This window comes from Macrobrachium rosenbergii, chromosome 17, assembly GCF_040412425.1.
Source record: "Macrobrachium rosenbergii isolate ZJJX-2024 chromosome 17, ASM4041242v1, whole genome shotgun sequence".
Taxonomy (NCBI): domain Eukaryota; kingdom Metazoa; phylum Arthropoda; class Malacostraca; order Decapoda; family Palaemonidae; genus Macrobrachium; species Macrobrachium rosenbergii.
Window position 1 is genome coordinate 29140765 of NC_089757.1, and position 22355 is coordinate 29163119.

At 37.5% G+C, this 22355-nt stretch overlaps 1 protein-coding gene across 6 annotated transcripts in view; it reads left to right on the plus strand.

The window, feature by feature from the left end:
• The first annotated feature begins 7948 nt into the window (after positions 1-7948).
• NSD (Nuclear receptor binding SET domain protein) overlaps positions 7949-22355 on the plus strand; it is an 87616-nt gene continuing 73209 nt past the window's right edge. For 4 of the 6 annotated variants that reach the window (XR_010855857.1, XM_067119773.1, XM_067119775.1 and 1 more), the window contains exons 1-3: positions 7949-8424; positions 14557-14650; positions 18995-21192. Coding sequence is in view for 5 of the 6 variants with exons in the window: in XM_067119773.1 (XP_066975874.1) it covers positions 14566-14650; positions 18995-21192 (2283 nt within the window). In the remaining variant the exon portion in view is untranslated. Of the gene's footprint in view, positions 8425-8572; positions 8709-14556; positions 14651-18994; positions 21193-22355 lie in introns of all 6 variants that reach the window. The other 2 variants (XM_067119774.1, XM_067119776.1) reach the window with 2 other exon arrangements.

Consider the following 22355-nt stretch of genomic DNA (forward strand, 5'->3'; position numbering starts at 1 on the left):
ACTTAACTTTTTCTACAGTTTTCTGGTTGCTAATTATGAATTTACCTTTAATTTTTGGCGCTCGAGAGTAATTAACCCGTGAAGTCCGTCCAACAAGGGGTTTCCATACGCGATCTTCACAAGACAGAGCACGGGTACGTCTGTTTCCGGACATTCATATCCCGTCCGGCAAGTGCAATAACTTGTTAACGTGGTACCCAAACCGCTCCCCCGGCCCACCCCGCCCCGGGCCAGTACTAAACGGCGAAGGACATTCCATTTGGCCAACAACAAACAGATGCACCTCCAGCATCAGAATCCCTAAAAGTGTAGAAAAAACCAGTTGAAATGGTAAAAACAGGCGCGGAGCTAATATATAGAATTACCTTTCTGACAGCTCCACTGCCTACACGCCCTCGTCCCCAACAATGAAATGTTATTTTTATGGTCAGCAGTGCCGTACACTCTTGAGCTAATTTTGTTGGTACGATTCACACAATATACTTTAGTATTACCAGATTAATTTTTATATCTGAAAAGTTAGTTTTACCAGCAGACACCTCACCTGTTATCAAAGTTGAATAAGACCATAGCAAAAACTGTTATAAGTATATATCGAACAAGTTTCTTTGCCATTATTTTTGAGATTTATAGTACGATACACATTTGTATTTCATTTACATCAAAGTTAATCAGATCTAGAATACAAACATTTATATGGGGAGCGTGTAGAACGACAGATGGAACAGGTTCCGCAGACGAAAACTAGCCTAATTTTCCCTAGAATGCCATGTCCTCTGTCTGCTAACCAGGCCTTGCCTTCCTTTACCCCCACTTAGGGGGCCATTGCTCCGCCACCCCTGGTTCCCCAGGTAACGCTAAACATCAGAGACAATGGACTAGATTCCGTCGTTCTGCAAACTACCCTACTCTAAAGATTTATGAATTAGTTATTTTATATTCTAAATCTTGAGTCATCAAAAAAAATGCTTTAATTTTCATAAGAGATTTGGTGTTAATTGCTTTTTGAAAATAATGATTAGTGATGGTAAGATAAGATTAGTTAGCAATTAAAGTTTGTGCGGCCGTTTTCTTTTATATTTTACGAGTCCGTTTTCTTGGTGATTTTTTACGATATAGAAAACTATTTTCTTACGGTCGTTGACTCAGATTAATAATGACCTGAAGATTGAACTTTAGATTGAACTGATATAAATTGATATGATGACAATTCTTTATATAGAGTAAGACCTCTGTAGGCAGTTAAAGGACAGAATTTATTAGTAATAAGATATGCATAGGATTCAAAATCAGTGAAGAATACCGAGTTTGCTAATGCCCTTAAAAATATTCCAGTACTGATATTTCTACATGCATAGTATTTAATGTACATAAGTATGAATGCGTGTGCTAACAAATATTTTAGGACATTCCTTAAAAGCAGTTAGGAATTTTAAATCTTTGACAGTTTAATTATTTATGAAAGATGTGGTGAAACTTTAAAGTTTTAGGCCCACATTCAGTACGATTTCATTCAACATAAGCCCTCCTGCCCTAGCTTTGAATGAGACCAAGTTACAGTGCTGAGGAGTTTACTAACTTACTTAAATGTACCATGAAGTCAGGAAACATTACATTCTTTCCAACAATGTGCAGTTGAGAAACAATCAACTATATTTCCTGCACCAATTCTTTTTGGGTGATGCCACACGGGTTTCACAAATACGCATTTAAAAAGTTTAACACACCAATTAATATTTAAAAGGACACAACAATCATCCAAATTACATTAAGAAGCAAAGAAAACATTAACATATTACTGCAAAATTGACAAAACGTTACGTTACTTCGATAGAGGAAAACATAAATGGCCAAAAAAAGGGGATTTCAGAATATTCTTATGAAGAAATTACTGCAATGGCGACGACAGTTCACGAGGTGATGGGGCTGGGTTTTATGAGAATTTCTTTTACAACTTTGCTCTTCCTGGAGTTTGCTGCAGAAACAGGCAGGCTTCATGTTCTCACCCTGGAAGAAAACTCAGGAGGAGTACATTGATAGCACAGTTGTCACATCTATAAAACTACAGGGTTACGTAACAAACCATCAACTAAAACACAAACATTAAGTTGTTTAATCGTAAACCCAACATACAAAAAGGGTTTCTTCAGAAAGGCAAGCTTAATCCACTGGCATGTGCCTTACAAATAAGAAAAATAATATATTCTCCACAAGAAGAAGTTTGACAACACTGCAATCAGACGTCATTTAATTTATAGAGATGGATAAAATTTGTGAAAAAGTGTTTTACTACTTTAAATATCAATGTACTAATTTATACAAACTCATTGCTATAGTTAATATAATACAAAACTTCTTCTGTGGAGCAAAACAATCAAATCAACGTGTTTTTCATAGAAACTGAGAAATACATCAAAATAAGTATTCAAGAAAACTAGGAAATTTTATTCAAGGGGAATAAATGGCAATTTTTGACAAAAGATGATAACTGTAAATTGGCGCATAGTAAATTTAGAGACTGATATTTATTCCATACTACTTATTTTCGTATCGATTGTGTTTTTAATGAACTGAGTTGCTTCAGTTCTTCGTTCGAGTGGCTGTAAACCACTTAGTGTGCTTTTTGTTGCGTGCTGTAGACAGAACCTCACTAAATTTAGCTTGTTTCGGGTGTCTCTGTCAGCCGTAACTTGTTCCAGTTTTTGCTTCACATTATAGAACAAATGCTCCAACGTTTAAGTCGGTGGCCTCTTTTGATGCATAAAATAACGATGATATAGGGAAAAATTTCTTAGAGAAGTTGTAGTGTTTACGCAAATTGAGTACGACATAAAGGTTGTGTCGACAGTATTAGAATTATACGTTTTCAAAAACCTACCTTCGACGCACTTTTTCCAGGTTCCTATTTACTACATAATCTTGTTTCAGACATTAATGATATGACTTAGGCTTCATTTTCTTTTCCAGCAATTTCGGCAAATGACGTAGTTTTTTTTACTACAGTTGCAAGAATCTTAGAAGGGAAGCGAAGCAGCTTCTGTAATGTGTTGATGACAAGGAAGGATTAGAGGCGAGTACCATTTCAGTTACATTCAAGGCAAAGAAGTTTGCTTCAGGTATGGAGTAATTATGATTTTTTATTGTACATAAAACTATCATAATCCAGGTGCATTGAGTATTTTTTTTTTTTTACCGGAGGTGTTGTGCTTGGTGTTAAAGATTGAGTACGCATGACTCACTCTCATATCTTATTGATTTCGTTTAATGTTTATTAGATAAGCACTAAAATCAGTCCTGCAAATGGAAGGCGCTTCTAATGTAATTGGCCTGATTTTGAAAAAATAAGGTCAAAGTATTATACAAGTCCCTCAACCGTTTCTTAACGATTGTTCTCATTTACTAGAAAAGTCATAATCTGTTGCGCCTTTAAGCTTGATCCCTTCCACCGCTGATTTGAAAAGTAAGGTAAGCGTGATTTAAAGTATATGATATTCCAAATTACTCGCATTCCAGTAAGTTTTGTAGGTATCCAAAATTCATTCAGTTAAAGTTGCATAGATATCCACAATTATATTTCTTTAAACTAGGGGTCTGGCGTTTGCTATTCTCATTGTATATTCATTTGAAACTATTTTTGTCCGTATTTTATCCGGTACTCTTTCCCTTTAACGAACTGGTGTTCAGTCTTGATTTCAAACAGTACTGGCCTCCATTTAAGAACTTGGCAATTGTCATGGGATGTGCACCTTTAGTATGGTACATTGTTGTATCTTGAAGTTTTAATTCTTTCAAAAGTTAGACAGAATAAATTATGGCATGCCATTTCGAAATTATGAAAGGATTTGAAACAAGGATAGACAAAGCCCTCTTTTCTTGTATCCGGTTTTGTTCTCTTGTTAAAAATGCACTTACGGCTTGACAAGGGCCTATGTCTACTGTTATTCTTGATATGTACCCAGACTTGGTCTGTTGTTTGAAATAGACTTCAAGGCTTGACTTCAAGGCTTGACTTCAAGGCTTGACGAGGACCGATATGTGTCATTCATTCCCTCACCTGCTGGGGACTGCAGCTGCCCTCATCGGCAAGAAAAGAATGACTGATCCTCGCCAAGCCTTTAAGTGCATTTCAAACAACAGGAAAAGCTTGGGTACATACTATACGAGTATTTGAAATTGTAACATATGAATGAACTACTTGAAATTGTAAATTGTTAATATCTCCTATTTTCCAGAGAGAACTGTGAAACTGATCAACGTGGGATGAAGTGACAATTTGCAAGACGTCTGAGCAAGAGGACACCTGAAACAACACTTTCATTGGTCATTAATCCAGGGCAGTGTTCAAGAGACTTCAGGATCCCTCACCTTTTCAATTAAAAAAATTTCAGTACAATTTTTCTTGTTGCTGCTGTGGGGTGGCATTGCTGCAGCTCTGGTTATAGAATTCGGTAAAAATGGGCTCATCCAGTTGTTTATAATGCTACATTATGATTTTTAGAATACAAGATATAATTTACAGAAATTTCTTTCTTAATGAATTCCTCTGAAATTTTCAATATTTCAGTTACCTTTCCCTATCTGAATAACTTGCATTTCAACTACTGAAGTCAGGTATTGCAATAAGACATGGTTATACCTAATTAGAAGTATTTATTAAAATGGATCCACAAGTCACTCTTCGCCAACTGTACACCTAACCATAACTAAATTGACATATCCCACATTAGCACTTGACCTAGACAGGGGTAAGGGTTCCTAGCTTCTCCTTCATGACTGGCTAGAGTGGAACTTAAATCCCTTAGGAGAGGTTCCTTCACCAGTTCTTGTCCACCTTCCACGCTGCACTGAACAAGTGACCCCTTCTATTTCCGCCATCAGCGCAGTAGTCACGACTCAGCTCTGAGTTTCTCATTAATATTTTCTAAGCTAGAGACAACCATTAATCAATGCATTACAAGCAATAATCTGTGCATAACTTTGCCTTAACTGTATTAAATGACAATATGACAAAGAATACTGATTCATTAATACTCTTAGGCAGTATGACAATAGAAAGCAATTAATATTTCACGAAGACTTGAGGACAATACAAGGCAGGAGAAATATAAGGTAGTACTCAAGCCAGAGAGGATATACGATCGCTATGGCAGATCAAGTAAGGAATTCCCTTGTTGATAAACTTCACTCTTGATAAAAGTACGGGCATATAAACACCTACTTTAGTGAAAGTTTTCTTAAGTAGAGCCATGATTTAAAAACACATTTGGCTTGCCATAGTTTCATTGGAAACCTAATTAACAATTTTGACCCATGATGCCGAACTACAGTTTCCGCAACAAGTAGTCAGCATAAGGTAGGCATGTTGAAGGTCAGCATCACCTCATTAGGTTTATCGTCAACTAACAATCTACTTAGTTTTTTTGCCATGGTCAAGCGGCCATTGTGATAGGAAAGTATGGAAAGCCAAAGCGGAAACTACGGTAGAACATATGACAAGTATCTCACAAAAATACATACTGCACAAGGGATTAACGTTAAGGAAAATATTCAAATGGTTAACTTGGTGAAGCTGTGCTGCTTTTTCATTTTTTTACCTGGCCACACCCTACTTATCTTGAATGTTCGACAAACTATAGCTGCTGCTCCACGACTAGTCAGGTATGGACTTGACTTCCTTGGGAGGGGTACAGGTTCTTTACTGGTTCTTTGTCCACCTCCCGGGCCATCCAGAGCGAGAGAGACGCTGTTTTTTTCTGCCATCCAAGCAACGCACTTAGAAGTCACGACTCAGCCCTTCTAAAACGAGTTTCTCTTGTATCTTCTACGATGCTAAAATGCTAAAGACAACCTCTGATCAATGCTGTACAAGTAATAAAATCTTAGCATCACTTTGCTTTAAGTGTGATAAATAACAATATTCCAAAGATTGTTGTTCTGATTTGGTAGCACTTTTGCTTTAAAAAGTAGTCAACAGGTAATACAGTAATGCCCAAGTAACCATATTGTCTACCCGATGAAAAGTTTAATGGGATCTGTTATAGTTAATCACAGGTTATAATTCCAAAATTCCTTCCCTTCCCCAGCCTCTATAACTACACGGACCATATATAGTTGCACTGACGCAGCAAAGTTGCTAAACAGATAATGGGAAGTAATACTCACCAAAGGTTGCTCATGATAAAAGCTATATAACATTTTTTTACCTATTAAATGGACACAAAGATGTTTCCAAGAAAACCAATAACTTTTTGTAATTTAATGCTCGTTGAAACTATTCATGACGAGAAATCCTTCATTTTTTTTTCAACCAAAATTATTTAAATTATATATGCAAGAATACGGTTTATCTTAGCCATGCTCCATTTACTGGTTTAGAATACCTTATGTCAGACAATTAAATATATAGTCGGGAAAACCACTCTCTAACCACAGAAGATACCAAATTGTTTGGTCAACAAACATGATGGAGAATTTTAGGTTAAGTAAACAGTATTTAGACCTGATGACATTTCAGAGGAGTCAATAAAATGTTGCTTATTAAACTGGCATGAGGAAGGACGTAACAGCCTTGAGAATAAAATGTCAGAAAACGTAGTGGTTCCCTCAGTCTATATCAATGTATCTCATTCAGCATCATGGATTTTGTGATACATTCGTGCAAGGGATCGTTTGTGAAATATTTTTGTTTCGTATTCCTTATCGCTGATCATGACAAAACGCCATATTCAAGACATGAATTATATTAGTACATTATTTATACTTGTTAGGAGTAAATACTCACATTACAACAGGAAACTGAACACTTATCAATAATTCAGAACTACACTACAGTTGCATATTAGAGGAAATCTAAATAAATTCTATGCTAACAATGGGCTTTTCTGTGTGTGAGAGAGAGAGAGAGAGAGAGATCTATATACTGTTGTCTATTAAGTTTATACGACTGATTCTGCACAACTCAATGTTGGTACTCAAATAATTGAGGTGGTATTATAAGAACTGATCCCTTGTACAGTACAGACACAAACATGAGTTATATATACTGTAAGTATATTACGTAAAAAGCAACCCTTGACAGATCCCTATTGGCCAAACAGACGAAAAAAGCCAATCAGAAAAGCAAAAACTTTGGGAATAAACATAAGCCATGTCTTTCTTTCAACTCCGCTTTCAGTCAGTACTGAAACGTTTTGTTCTGCATAATTCTAATTCCTTAACCCTGACTTACTAGTACTAGTCTAAAACTTCTGCAATTCCATTTTTATAACATTTCTAATTTCCCTTTAACATCAATCAGCTTATTCTCATTATGGTTCCATGCTGAAAATTTGCACTTGAGTTATTTCATAACTGATCTGCTTGATCGTTATTCATTTGTCGTAGATTTAAAATTTTCGTTGTTTTCCGAATTATTGTGCATGTCACAAGACATTGTGAATTTTTAGGTTTAGCGGTTAAAACACCAAATAAACAAATCATTACGGAAAAGCATAAAATCGAAAAAAAATATTTTGGAATTTTCCGTCATATGAAATTATTATGCACATTAAAAGAATCTGCTGCAATTTTTCGTATCGGGCGTCTCATACTACATACGCGCACATTCACACACACACATATATATATACACATATATGAGAGAGAGAGAGAGAGAGAGAGAGAGAGAGAGAGAGAGAATTAAACAGTATGCATGCTTGCATGCATGCGTGTGTGTGTGTGTGTGTGTGAGAGAGAGTGATGAGAACGTAGTCGTTTTGATAAATTTACTTCAGACGTCTTTACGAGAGCCTCCTCCGTGCAAAATAACTAGACGCATAGAACTCATAGCATAAAGGAAAGGACTCGTCCCTTCACGAAAAAAAGCCCTCTATTTTTTCAGGGTTATTTTAGAAGGGGGTAATGTGTCAGCAAGGCGTTGCGCTGGCCGGCCTTCAGCTTTTTCCCCTCCGTGACAAGCGCTAAGGTTTGAAACGACCCGGACCAATCACGTGCCGCGATCGTTTCCAAGAGTCTGCAGCCAATGTTGACCAATGGCATATTTTGCCCGCCATCCTCGTCGAGATAAATACAACATAAATACGACTAGTATTGGGTAAATGTTGGCGATTATTAAGGGCCGCGGGCCATGTCTGCACCTGTGAATGCGAAGGAGGACGCTGAATAATGTGTGAGAGAGGAGACGGGCCGAAAAGATCGTAGAGATCGTGACGTGTGAACGTACGAATGGTGACAGATCCTATTAGTTACTTTAGCAGTGAATTGAATATGGCCTCCCACTATCTCGGGCCACTCTCCACCACCCCCATCTCTCGTGTGTAGTTTGCGCTTTTTTCTTCCTTTTTCGTTTCGCCGCTGAAAATCGCCATGGCTGAAGACACACTGGAGTAGAGAGCAGCTCTCGGCAATTGGACTCGGCTATCGTAAGTAAGTAGGCCTAATGGTGTGCGTATACGCAAACCAAATCTAGCGTTCTGAGCCCAAATTCCCCCCGATTCTGTGCATTTGGGGGCCCTTGCACCTCCCTGAGGTGTTGTCCGATAAATCCTTCGATGTCCTGTCCTTTGATTTACAGTTTTTGGAAGCTCAGATGTGACTGTTTTAGTGAGGCAGAGGTCTTCTCTCCTGTGGGCCAAGACCTGGAACATTCAACCTCAGTGTTTTGCCCCTGGTGCCACCATTAAGAGTGCCGCAGTCGTCAAGAGTTTTGTGTAGGTATACTTGTTTTAGGCATCTTTTGTGTGGGTATTCTGCTGCTGTAGAACACGAAGGTAGGCTAGTGCCAATAAAAACACTAGGCTAGGCTATGGCAAGCTACCCTCCTGTTAGGCCTAGGTCACTCCTCCTAGGCTACCCAAGATGTGTAAATTTTGATGAGTTCCATTGGGGGGTAGTGCCGTCAGTGCATCTCGTGCGGTGCACTGTAGGCATTACTTGAGGTTCTTTGCAGAGTCCCTTCGGCCCCCAGCTGCGACCCCTTTCATTCCTTTTACTGTACCTCCTTTCATATTCTTTTTCTTCCATCTTTATTTTCCACCCTCTCCTAACAAATGATTCATAGTGCAACCAAGTAGGTGTTTTCACTCCGTTACACCTTCTAACCTTTACCGGCAGTTTTCCGTTTCAGCGGTGAAAGACCTCATAGGTCCCAGTGCTTGGCCTTTGGCCTAAATTCTATATGTAATTCAGTTCAGATTTTGAGGAGGCAATTCGTTTGTTTATTATAACTGGAATTGCACACTAGTCCTGAAACCGAGGGTAGATGCTTGTCCACTAGAGAATTGGCGTGTCCACACTGCTAAATTTGGGAAAACTGAAGAACACGCCTCTATTGTTTTGGTAACTAGGCTACCAGCTTGTGTGCAAAATTGGGGCCATGTTTAGTACCATGGGGATGAATGTATAAACAAACATAAGATGGTAAATTGGCTACCCTAAACCTAAACAAAAGACAAACAAAAACATTAACTAATAAAAGATAGTAAATATTCTGGTCGGTGACTGGGGGAACCAGGCCTCAGTAGTAGCCTAGTCTTCAGTTTTACCCTAAGTTTTATCTACCAGTAGGCTAGCCTACATCGTAATCTCCCCAGTGTAACCTGGGGTGCAGAATTTGGTAAAATGAAGACTTCTATTACACCCCTTTGGTTCAATAACTATCAGTTTATGTGTAAAATGGGCACTGTTTAGCCCAGTACTAGCCCCTGGGTGTAGAAACAAAATAAAAGGTGGTAGATATAAACATAAACATAAACAAAAAATATTAAAGGCAGTAAATATTCTGGCTGTCAGCTGGTGGGAATCAGGCTATGGCAGTAGTCTGCAGTTTTACCAAGTTTTCTTTTAAGCCCAACCCATAGGCTAAAAAAGTAAGAATGAAAGATAAGGTTTAGCTGTGATGTGAGTGCATTGAATATTACATTAACATTCATTGGAACTGCTTGTTTAGCCCATTACCCCCCAAAAAGGCTCACTAGAAATAAATACCATCGTGGTAAGCCAGGGTTTTGGTGGGGGGGAAAGAAAAATTGAAGATGTACTGGGTCCTTTACTCTGTCCTCTGAGCCACCTAACCCAATGTAGGGAACCATATAGTCTATGTAAGGTAGAGTGAAATACAGGGATGCCACCTAACCAAACCAAATCTACAGTCCTGTACATCATAGAGAAACACTATTGGGTTGTTTACTTACGTAAGGTATTTATCCAATGGCTGCCATCTCCAGATGGCGTGTGGGGTCTCTGGCCTCACCCAAATCTACCCAGAACAGCAGATATGGTTTTCCCCAGAGATCCTCCAGTACTATTAAACAGATGGTAGGGAAGCTGTAATGTTTTGACCCAACAGTTTAAAACAAAAAATTGCATGTGAAAAGCTGTCAGAAAAACTGTATTTCACATGTGCCCCAAGTGCTTTTCAATGTACCATTACAAAATTATACCTTACAATTGCTTCAGTTAGTAAACTGAAGTAATAAATATAATTTCTCTGGGTTAATATGTTTTTCAAATTGAATGTCACTTTTGTATGTACCCAACCCTGCCATCTACCTCACCCCTGCTTCAAGTAACATTATGTCACACGTCATTGCCTTGAATTAATGACCTTAAGGTGTGACTGTAGTGCCTCACTTGGTCCCGTATTTGTGATTTCTATGCTTATTGGTCTCTAATTCCACACTTAATCAGAAATGCAGTCGTGTTATGGAAGGGCGTGTTATAGGTGACCATGATATATGTGTGCATCACTTTGGAAAATTGTTTTTCATCATTTTTTTTTTCTCAGTTTAATGTTTTCATCACTTCCAAATTGTTTTGGTAAAGCATAGAGTGCACAGTACCATGTTGCAGTCATTGCAAACAACTTTGTAGCAATTTCACTGTTTGGTGTACTTGTTCTTTTCAGACTTTTCACTGATGCAGCAATATATTTCCATTTTTTCACATTCAGAGTAGATAAATCAACTGATGCCAAAGCATGATACGTCATTATCCTCCCATTGACATTCTAAAGGCTTCTTAAACATTAAACTTTTTTCTCTTGCTATTACTGCAGGATGCTCTTGTACATTAATGGTCATTTACTGTTTAACATGACTGTGCAAAATCAAATGTTACTGTCTTTACACAAAAACTGCTCATGTAAGCACCAAAACTTCCATTGTGAGAGTTGGATTATATTGGCTTTTACTTGTAGGAACAATAGTTCTTTTACCTTAATTATAACTCACACTTTTTCCATAAAAATATCCTTTGTGCCCAAAGATGCCAGAAGAGTTCCAAATAAAATTAGTACCATATCTTGAATGTTAATAATTATGAAGTCAAATATTGTTGTTTAGAGTTTAGTGTGCTTTGAAATATTTTGGAAGTTTTGATGTTAAAGAAAAATTCCATCAAATTCATAGCATTTATCCTGATCAAGACCTGGTTCTTTAGGGCTCTGAGAATTTTTTGTGCCATATATAAGATGATATTGACTTATATGTTAATAACTGAGGGGCCCTTAAAGTTATAAATGGCTTTGTTCATTGCGATTTCAAATATTACAGTCAAGTCCTCTACAATTTGAAAACACTTTACCAACATGTCCATGATCCTCAAGTTCAAGGTAAGGCAGGTGTGATTCACTTTTACATTTCATGACACCTTGATCAAGTGGATTCAGGCTTGATGTAATGTTAGGAAGGAGGAGGATCACTCTCACACTTGTATTTGTTAGTTTTTAAGGATTGTGTATGGCTAGGAGCATAATCTATTTGAGTGACACCTGCTTATGCCTTGAAAATACTCGTGTCACTTATCATTTATCCATATTTCACCAGTGAGCAGGGATACAGAAGTATATGAAATATGTGGTTGCAGCGTGTACAGTATGGTATTTTGATGGGCCTTTTCATTGTCATAAGAATGAAGCATATATGAGACCATTCCAGAAAGAACATGGAAGTTTTCCCAAGTCTTTCCCTTGTTGCCAAAAATGATCAAGCCATTGGATTTTGCTCATTAGAGTGGATGCTGTGTACTTGAGACATTGCCTTACCATGTGAAGAGCTACATTTCCACACAGTAGTAAAGGTGATCTCTCCATGCTTTGAATTCCAGGGCTTGCTGCCTGCTTGCTTCTTGGCACTAGTAAGTTTACACATCACATGGGCATCTTCAAGAATGAGAAACACACTAATTCTCGTGTGATTTTCAGGTTCTTCAGGTTATACACACTTAACAGAGCAAATTAGGCTAGCTATTCCTCAGTAGCCTTAAACTCTCTTCTCTCCACCTTAACCCACTTGAAATTTTTAAAGGCTAAGTTATTTTTCAGTGAAAACATGACTGTTAATAGGGTTAAATCTCTACGACATATACTATGTCCACACAATGCTGTCACATTTTAGCTGTTGTAGGATCTCATAAAATTCCAGGAATCTTTTCTTCTCAGCTCTACTGCATGCATGGGTACTCCTTTCATTTTCACCCAGCTTTTGGGCCATATCACAAACTTTCAGCACTCAGTGTGAAAGCTTTAAAATTGTACTTACTCTTATCAAGAATTTGTATTTAGCATGATTTCTTGGGCTTTCAGTGAGCATCTAAATTTTTTTTTTTTTAATCCATTTTCATTAAATCTTGAGATGCACAACACAAAACTGCAAATGAGCAGCATAACACTGTTTACACAAGTACTGTACAGTGATGCAGGACTCTGCTTTTGGTCTTGGAGTAGCTTGAGGAAAGACTGAAGGATACAGTTTTGGGATTTAACTGCCAGATGCTCTTCACATTGATGGTTTGTAAGACATGGAGATTGACAAGATGATCTGGTTATAAAAATGGAACAAAATCAGTAGATATGCTTTGCATTTCCTTATCTTTTGTTACATTGTCAGTATTTTAAATGTCCATAAACAGTTCCATTGTGTAAACTCTGCAGGCACTAGCATGCCACTGTACAGTTAACCAGTTCAATAGTCTTTTCATTGACTGCCGTCAGAGTCCCTTCATGATAGCTCTTAAATATGGCCAGTCTTATCATAAAATTTGGCATATATGTAATTTAAGCTAATTGATCAAAATGGAAAAGTTTGATACTCATCACTAATAATGAGTGACCAGTTGATCAGGATCTTTAAAATTTTGATGCCAACCATTTTAGAAATCACAGGCTCTTACCTGTTTATGCCTTCATATGGATATATGGTCCAAGAAAAAACTTTTTTGATTTTGTGCTGTTAGACATTTCAGTGAAAATTTGCAAAGCTCTGTTAATTTTGCTGGAATGAAGGAAATTGCTAGACTGCTGGTAAATAAAAGTATCTCAGAGGTAAATTTAGGAAGTTTGTTAAGGCCTGCAACCGAATTACAAATAAGGCAGTTGTGGAGTTATGTGGTGTCCAGCAGCTGGAAAATAGGAGAGAGTTCTCAGTGATTGGGGAATTTTGGACAAGTTAAGAAGGATAGTTATGGAAAAAGGAGGGTGAGGACCTGCAGGAAGGCTCTGGAAATCATTTAAAAAGTGCTTAGTTGAAGACCTAGGCTGGATTGAAGCTCAGGCTGAGCACTCGGTTTACGTCTGAATCTCATAAATGGAAAAGCTGGCATAAACTTGTTCATGATGAGTTTTCAGTGACTGGCCTTAAACAATGAAACTTAGGAACAATTCTTTTTGTTTCTTTATATTGTATGCTATAGATATTTGAGAATTCATGTTGTTTTTTAAATCTTCTCGTAACTCACGTTTTCACTGGTTGGCATGGTATGTAAAGTTTGATATGTATTTGTCCTCCTAGCTAAACCATGTGTCAGTTATCATGGTAACACAGAAAACAGTGTAACAATAGACTAAAATCTGCTTACCTATGTATAATAGAAACCTGGTGCACCAAGGGAAAGAAGGTGATGTCAAGGCAACCTGAAGTGAGGTGTATGTAGTACGCACTCACCCTCATAAACTCTTACTCATAGGGATTGAGCTGCTTTATAAACATAGTTTGCATTATGTCAAAAAGTCACTGATTCACAAATAAAATTACTTTCCCTGAGCTAGTTTGGTAAAGTACAGTTTCAGTTATGTGGTATTCCAAATTTCAGGTAAACTTTTAAAACATCTGGATGTGTTTTATTAACTTGAATGTGGGATAAAATAACTTAAATCTTTGAAATTAGCTGATATTTCAAGTGTTAGATGCTGACCTGTTGAATGAACTGTACTGTTCATGTTAAGAGTAGGAGGAGAAAAATTTTAATGAAAAAATGAACCCCTTAATGTTTAGCAGCCACAGTGAATGGCAGTTTCCATTTCAGAGTTTAAAATGATTGTATAGTAAGTGATATTGTTAAAAACAAAATACAGTATATTTTACAAGATTTGTTTTTAATTGCTACTAAGTGTATTTGATATAGGAGCACTTTATTGGAGGCCTTTTACCAAAACTGTGTTTGTAGAAGTACAGATCAGTGATTTTGCAGGAAATGCAAATTTTGGAAACTTACTTTCTTTGATGTAATAAAATTATCTTTAATTAATTATTACTGCACTCTAAAGCCTTTGATGTGTTTCAGGTGTTAGTGATGGAGTATGGTGCACCGCCCCCCGACCGAAGAGGACGGCTCGGGGGATACAGTTCATCAATGTCTCATCACAAGAATCCAGCTGGTGGGTAACATCTTTTATCTTCAAGTAGAATTTATTTTCCCTCTCATAGTTCACTGAAGCATGAAGAAATGATTTTCCTTCTCGTATAAGTGACTGTAGCCTGTCTTCAATTTTTGCCCACTGCCAACATCCTCCTCCTAGATGCCTATTTTTGCCTTTTACAGTTGGACAGGTTTTCATCATCTTGTACATTATCATTATAATGAAAGCTAATGTATTATATGTTTTTCATTTATTTCTTTCTGCACTTTTGTGTATATTTCTAAACTCTTTCTCTGTCTCCATCTTCTGTTATCCATATACCTAACCATATCCCTAATGTCCTTTCCTATTTTCTAGAAGCTCCTTTATTTGATATGAATTTTACCTACTGTTAAAAATACCCTGTAGTTATATCTTAGTGCCAACAGGTGCATCAGCTTTAAAAATAAAAAAAGAATATTGCTGGGCTGACATGGATGGCTGTCTAGTTCACCTGTTCTCTACCAGGTGTGTTTTTAATGCTTTACCTCTTGCCAGGATCCTCCATAGCGCTAACAAGGTTGGCCATTGGTATTTGGTGTTGCAGTCAACCCCCGCGTATTTGCGGTTCCAGATTCGTGGACTTGCCTATTTGCGGATTTTTTTATGGAACATTATTTGCAGAAAATACAGATTACTGTATTTTCATATCAATTTCGTGACTAAATGCACTTTTTGTGATAAAACTATTAAAATATTCAGGTATAAGCTTTTTTTTTTTTTTTTTTTTTTTTTTTAACAATCAAAATAGGCATTTGTAAGCATATTAGAGGGGTTTTAAGTATTCGCGGATTTTAGCTATTCACGGGGGCTAGTGGTACTCATCCCTCGCAAATACCGGGGGTTGACTACATTGTTTTGGCGGTTTGCTGTCTTTGACAGTATTGTACATTTGTTTTTCCTAGGATGTTTTCCCCAGAAAGTAAGGCTAAGAATGTCAGATTCTACAGATACTGTGTTAGCAGAATGTTTAATATGAATTAAACTCAATGTGCTAGCCTCAGCCAGATAGATTGTGATCTTGAGAGTAGGTGTGAGGAATGTAGAGATTGGTCAAAGGACTTAATGCTTAGGTTTCATTGACATAATAACATAAGGGAGGCAAATAGCTTGAGAAAGTGTAGATCTGCCTTTTCTCCTATTTTTCATGAACCTTTGGCTCTGGCTTTTGAAGCTAAGCAATCAGCTGAGGATGTCCCTCTCCCTGATACTTGTCATCCTTAACCTATTCTTACAAAATTTGCATTTTGCTCTGGGGATGTTAAGAAAAAGCTGGATAATCTTGAAAGCTGGGGTGGAGAAGATCCTGCTGGTTTCATCCCTTTCTTTTTTTTAAATTTCTAGGGTGTTGTCTCCCAAGATTAGTAGATTTTATAGAGCTTTATGTTGAAGTAGTATCTTTGCGGATGAGTGCAAGCTTAGTAATACAGTGTCTGTTCCAAAGAGATGCGTATCTGCAGACTGCAGTAACCACAGGCTGATCTCTGTTCTCCCTTCCAGAGTTGCTGAAAAACTTACTTTTAAGCCTATATATAAGTGTGGAATCTAAACGATTGTTAGCTGATAGTCGGTATGCAAACAGGAGGCAGTTAGGTACTAGTGATGCTCTTTAGACTTGACATGCCATTTGCAAGGGAACCCAGACAAGGGTTTTGAGTGCAGAGTAATTCAAATAGGTTTTAGTGCTGCTTTCGATTTAGTAAATCACAAGGCTCTTATTTATAATCGTCTGAATCTTGGAGTGGGTGGATATGTTTTGGGATTACTTCAAGATTTCCTTACAGGTAGGCAGCTGCAAGTTGCTGTGGATGGGATCTTTAGTGAACCAAGACCTATTGTGTCTGGAGTTCCATAGGGCAGTGTTCTTGGTCCACTGTTATTTTTATTAGTATATATAAGTGATATGGTTGTTGGCCTGGAAAACAAGATTACTTCATTATGCTGATGATGCTACACTTGTGGGTGTAGTAGTCTCCACGTATGAGAAATGAAGCTGCCATCACCCTTAATCGGGACATGGACTGGATCAGTGAATGGTGTAGTCAGTGGTTATGGGGCTGAACTCCAATAAAATGAAAACACTTGATTAGCAGATCTCATACAGACTTCCCACCCCATCCTCCCCTTCAGGTGGATGGAACTTTGCTGAATGAGTGAAGCTTCAACTGTTCTTGGTCTAACTTTTGAGAAACATCTAATGAAAGTTTCAGCAAATGCCCCACGAAAGTTAGGTATTGTTTATAAGACCTCATGTATTTATAATTGATAAAATCAGTGAAGCCTGTTTAAGGTTATTTGTACTTCCTTTACTAGAATACTGTTCTCTGGTGTGGATGTCTGCTTCTGCCAGAGATATACCTCTTTTAGATAGAGTTGTTTGTGGTGATAGGTTTCTATTTCCAAATAGTAGCAGTTATGATTTGGACTATCGACGGATGGTCTTTTGTTTGTCACTTTTATAGAAATCTTTCACAGTTGATTCTTGATCACCTTTGCTTGCTGAGAGCAACCAGATTTGCTGAACAGCAGCACCAATATGCAGCAAATGTGCCTCGCTCTTGAACTTCTCAGTTCCAGAGGTCCTTTATTCCTCACACCGTTGGACTGTGGAACAGCCTCCCAGAGGATGCCATGCAATTGGAACTTCAGAAATTCAACCGAAGGTGCAGTGCATTACTACCCTAATACTATTCCCCTTGCATTTGAATACATTTTTATCTATTTATTAATTTATTAATTTTTTTTCTTTTTTAATAAGTGAGATTTCTATCTTTATTTCCCTTTACTACTTCTGACCTCTTCCTAATGAACACCATATTCTTTGGAAGCTTGAATTTCAAGTCATTGGCCCTTGTGGGCTTGTTCCATATGGATAGGTTTCATCCACAGGTAGTCCCTTACTTAAGATGGGGATGTGTTACAATGGACCCATTATTAGCTGAAAATATCATATGTCAGAGGCAGCCTAGCCTACACCATACTCTATTATCTATACATAAACAGTATCCCAGCGTACACGATACAGTGTACAGTGAACCCCCATATTCGCGGGGGATGCGTCCTACACCCCCCCGCAAATAGCTAAAATCCGCGAATACTTAAAACTCCTCTAAAAACACTTACAACTGCCCATTTTGATAGTTTAAACACAGGAAAACCCTGTAAAAATGCATATACCTGAGTTTTTTAATAGTTTTATCACAAAAGTGCATTATTCATGAAAATTATATGAAAATACAGTAATTAGTGAATATTTCTCAGTGAAAAATACCGAATGGGGCGAATTTTTCCGAGAATGATGGCTGATATGTTCCACAGAGAAACCTGCGAATGCTTGAGTCCGCGAACCATGAGAACGTGAATACGGGGGGTTTACTGTACTCTATACATACATGGTACTGTACTGTACAGTACTGTAAATTCTTTTTATTTTTAATTATTAATATCAGCTAATTCTTGAGGTTCAGTGTAGATTGGCTTATGATAATACAGTACAGAGAAATTGCATAACACAAACAAGAATCGGACATGTACTGTTCTCACCCAGGTTCGGTCTGTCGTTGGCATGCTTGAACGGTGTCAGGCTGTGGATGGCCACATTGAACTAGTAAATATCAGAATAGGAGGATGGCTATGGTAAACCAGGAGGTTCATCAATTCACTTCTCTTCAGCTGTTATTTCTTTGGTTGTTAGTTCACAAGACGTAGAGGGTTGAGGCTCAAATATGGTGGAAGGTGTGGTGGAAAGGGATGACACTGGAGTGGTTTTCTTAAGGAAGGCATCCATTGTAGCTTGCAGTCCATTTATTTGTTCTTCGTAAATGACTATGTAACATGCAAGAACGTCTTGAAGTCCTCTGTCAGCTTTAGCAACCTTCCAAATTCACTTCCATTTTACTGAACAGTTTCATACCATGTCCATTTGAGGAAAATGCCTCTGCCGTTGTCTTTGTTGTAAACTTTTGCTCTGGCTCTTCTTCAGTTTCTTCTTCCTCTTCTGCTTTTTTCTCTTCTGCAAGCTCGGTACCTATTTATGATATCTTTTCCAGTAGGTAATTTTTCTTATCCCTTTACTTCACATGTCAGTGTCAGTGACCTTTTGGTCTTGTTTCATATAACTGCTTTATTTCGAAGTGTATGTAAAATTTTTAGTCAATTGCATATGTATTTTCTAATATTGGTCTATTGTTTAGGTGAGGAAAGGTTTTGAATTTTTTATCTGGTCTAATGAAACTTTGATTATAAAGTTATCCTTTATTTTGTTACCTTTATATGTAGAGATAAAGTGCTAAAAGAAAGCATGTTAATTTTGTCTATTGGCAGGTTTTCCTGATGACAGTATTCCTGATGGGCCCATGGACGAAGCCATATCAGATCAGCCTCTGGGTTACAACAACTTGATGTTACCTTCCAGCATCTCTGGGAGCTATAATAGTATTCCACAAAATACAGAGTTACCTCAGTGTGTAATGTCATCAGAAGAACAGGAAACTCCACAGCATGACTCAGGACAGGAGAGTGATGATGCTTCAGACATGGAGAAACCTGCTGGCCAGGAATGGTCAGCAAGTGAGGAGGATGCTGAAGGAACAGATGATGAGGATGATGACGAGGTGGATGATGACCTTGATGAGGATGAGGAAGATGAGGATAATTGTGCTGTTTCAAAGGGTCAGGCTGAGTTGATTCACAATGCAGAACCTATAGAAAAAAGTCTAACTGGATGGCAACCTTCACAGCGTGGAAATGAAGATCTAGACATGTGGGGAAGTGATAGTGAGAGTGCAGTTAATGCTGATCAAGGTTCATCGGAGAGTGAAACAGAATCCAATGAGGAGGATCCATCAGTACCAGAGAGCCAGGAAGAGATAAAAAACACAAATTTAATACCGGATGAGAAGCCTACTAAAAGTTTATCTTCAGATTCAGTATTGTGTTTTGACGAATATGGTAATCTTACCACATATCGTCCAGAAATGGCTCCTTCTCCATCTCTTTCACCTTCCCAACCACCTTCATCTTTGTCTCCTCCCTCAAATCCACCGCCACCTATACAGCACCCTGCACCAAAATTAGATTTTTACAAAATAACCAATCAGGAATTTCTAGATGCGGCAGAAACACTAGAGTCAGAAATGAATGATTCACACAAATCTCCCAAAAAGTGCGAGCAAAAGGAATCCATAAATGGATTGCAAACTGAGGCTAAACCTGTTAAGAACAGGCAGCCTAAAATTGTAGAGACAAATGATGTGGGCATTGTTTCAGATCAAGAGTTGAAGCAGGCCTTTAAGGAAGAGTTTCTGACAGCAGCAACAAGTCGCTATGGTAGAACAAGGAAGCGCAAAACTGAAGATGGCTTTTTCTTTGGTACCATAAATTTCAATGAGTTGAGGAAAATAACTTCTACAACTAGTCCAAAAAAATCTAAGAGTGTAACAGGAAGTGGTAAGACCACAAGTCCTGAACAGAAAACAAAACTCTGCAAAAGTGATAGTAAAAGCAAAAGTAAGGTAGATGAAGTAATGAATGATGTTATTCATAATGGGAACTTGAATTGTACAGAATCTAGCCCAGACAAAGATTTTCAGGTTGATGTAAATATTTTCAGAAATACACAGTTGTCAGCAGCCAAAGGTGATAATGATATAGTACAAAATAATTTAAGCAAAAATGTGGTATCTGGTGAGGCTGTTGGTTATGTTAATCTAGATTTAAGAGGCCCATCTAAAGAAGAGAAAACCTCACCAAAAAGTGAGACCAAGACTCACCATAAAGGAAAATCTTTGCAGAAAAAGGAAGTGAAAGCAGATGTATGGGTGGATAATCAAGGAAAATTTGATAAAGTGGAGGAGGAGGAGCTGAAAGGTAGTTTGGAAGATGATGTTGAAAAGATTAAACAAGCTGAAAAACAGAGGAGACTGAGCATACCTAGACGTAGTGAACTCTCTCTTCTTAGAGAAAATGAACCACCAATTAATTTTTCTTCTGAAAGAATGTTACGAAGACGGTCTGACGTGTGGAAAATTAAGAATTCTTTGCTACCCAAAAAGAAAAACTCGAGAGTTCGATCTGCTAAAAATACTGCCTGCCTAGAAAAAGAATCAAATGAGTCATCAGTTTTGACAGAGTCTGTGTCAACAGAATCTGCAAAAGAAGATTTAGTTGATGTAGACTCAAAAGTGGAAATTTCAAAGGAAAATTCAAGTATTGCCCCAGTTGATGATGATGATAATACAGCAAAGCAGAGTAATGAACCCTCAATAGTGCCTCCAGTTACTTCTGTGAGAAGGCTGAGGAGTACTATGCATGATGCCGTTGTGCCAGTTCTTTCTACTAGCAAGTCAGCAAAATCTCCTGTGGTGCCTAAAAGTAAGGATTGTGTTGTGGCTCCTGTAAATGCCCTGAGCACACCAAAGAGTGGTAAAACAACTGCAGTGGTGAGTACATCTCCCCCCAAGAGTAGAAAGTCGCCTGAGTCTTCCAAAAAGTGTACATCATCATCATCGAAAGAGGAGGAGGTATGTATTTTAAATTTTCATTACTTTTTGCTGATATTTTAACTAGTAAATTTTAGGCTGAAGGAAGGTGGTGAATTAGCAGAGAACTGAATAGAATATAAAATTAATTTAATTCTCTGCTTACCTTGTTTTATGGCTTTGTAGGTGCTCTGATCTCAAAAATGCAACCCAGTTTTTACTAAAAAGATTTTGAAAAAGAAAAATACACCTCAGTAAGGTTGCATTATCACTAGTTGATGGCTGTGTTTTGGTTGGTGCATGCATTGAACTCTCTTGATACATTAAAGTACTGTGGCTTCAGCTACTACAGCATATTGATTTTTGTAGTGTTTTTACTGTATTTGAAAAATGCTTTGTGTTTTTTCATATTCATTGATTTTAATGATTGGTAACCTTTTCTGAAGTTGACATATCAGCAAGCTGAAATGCTTAAGAGGAGTGCTGACGCCATAAGGCCCCATTATAAAGTAAATGACTGTTTCTACCTTACGATTGAAGGGATTTGGTTCAAATTTTTACCACTTATTCTACAACTAATAATGAAAATTCTCGTGAGGAAATTTAGAAATTCGACCTCATAAGTTCATTTGTTGTGCAGTTGAAAAAATCATGATGTCACTTTTCAAAATTAATATGCAAAATTAAAAGGTGCACAGAAAAGTGATTTTCCCGACGACAGAATAAAGATATATAGTTATACTATACTGTAAAAGTTTCATTGAATTGGTTCAGTCTTCTTGAAGAAACAGGCATTTAGTTTTGAAAAACTTAAGTTTTGAGAAAATGGCAAAACAAATTTTTGGATTTTAAAAAATCCTGAGAATCTGGCCATCTTGAGCAAGTTGTCCCTATATCATCATAACCTGTTTTCTCTGACATGGCCTGTAGAGAGATTGGGATATTTTAGTGGGTGACAGTTATTTTTGGATTAATTTTTTTCACAGTTTTATAGACATGCTCTTTTACAATTCGTTGTTCACAGTGCCGTAAAAGCGATGAACAAAATTGTCAGTGAACCAATCTGAACTTTTTTTTAGCAATAACATTTCAAGATATGTTTACTTACACATAAAACAGTCCAAAACTATATAATTCAAACTTGATCCTATCCAGGATCATTGATAGACTTTTTTACATTTTTTTTATAATTTGTCATTCTGCCA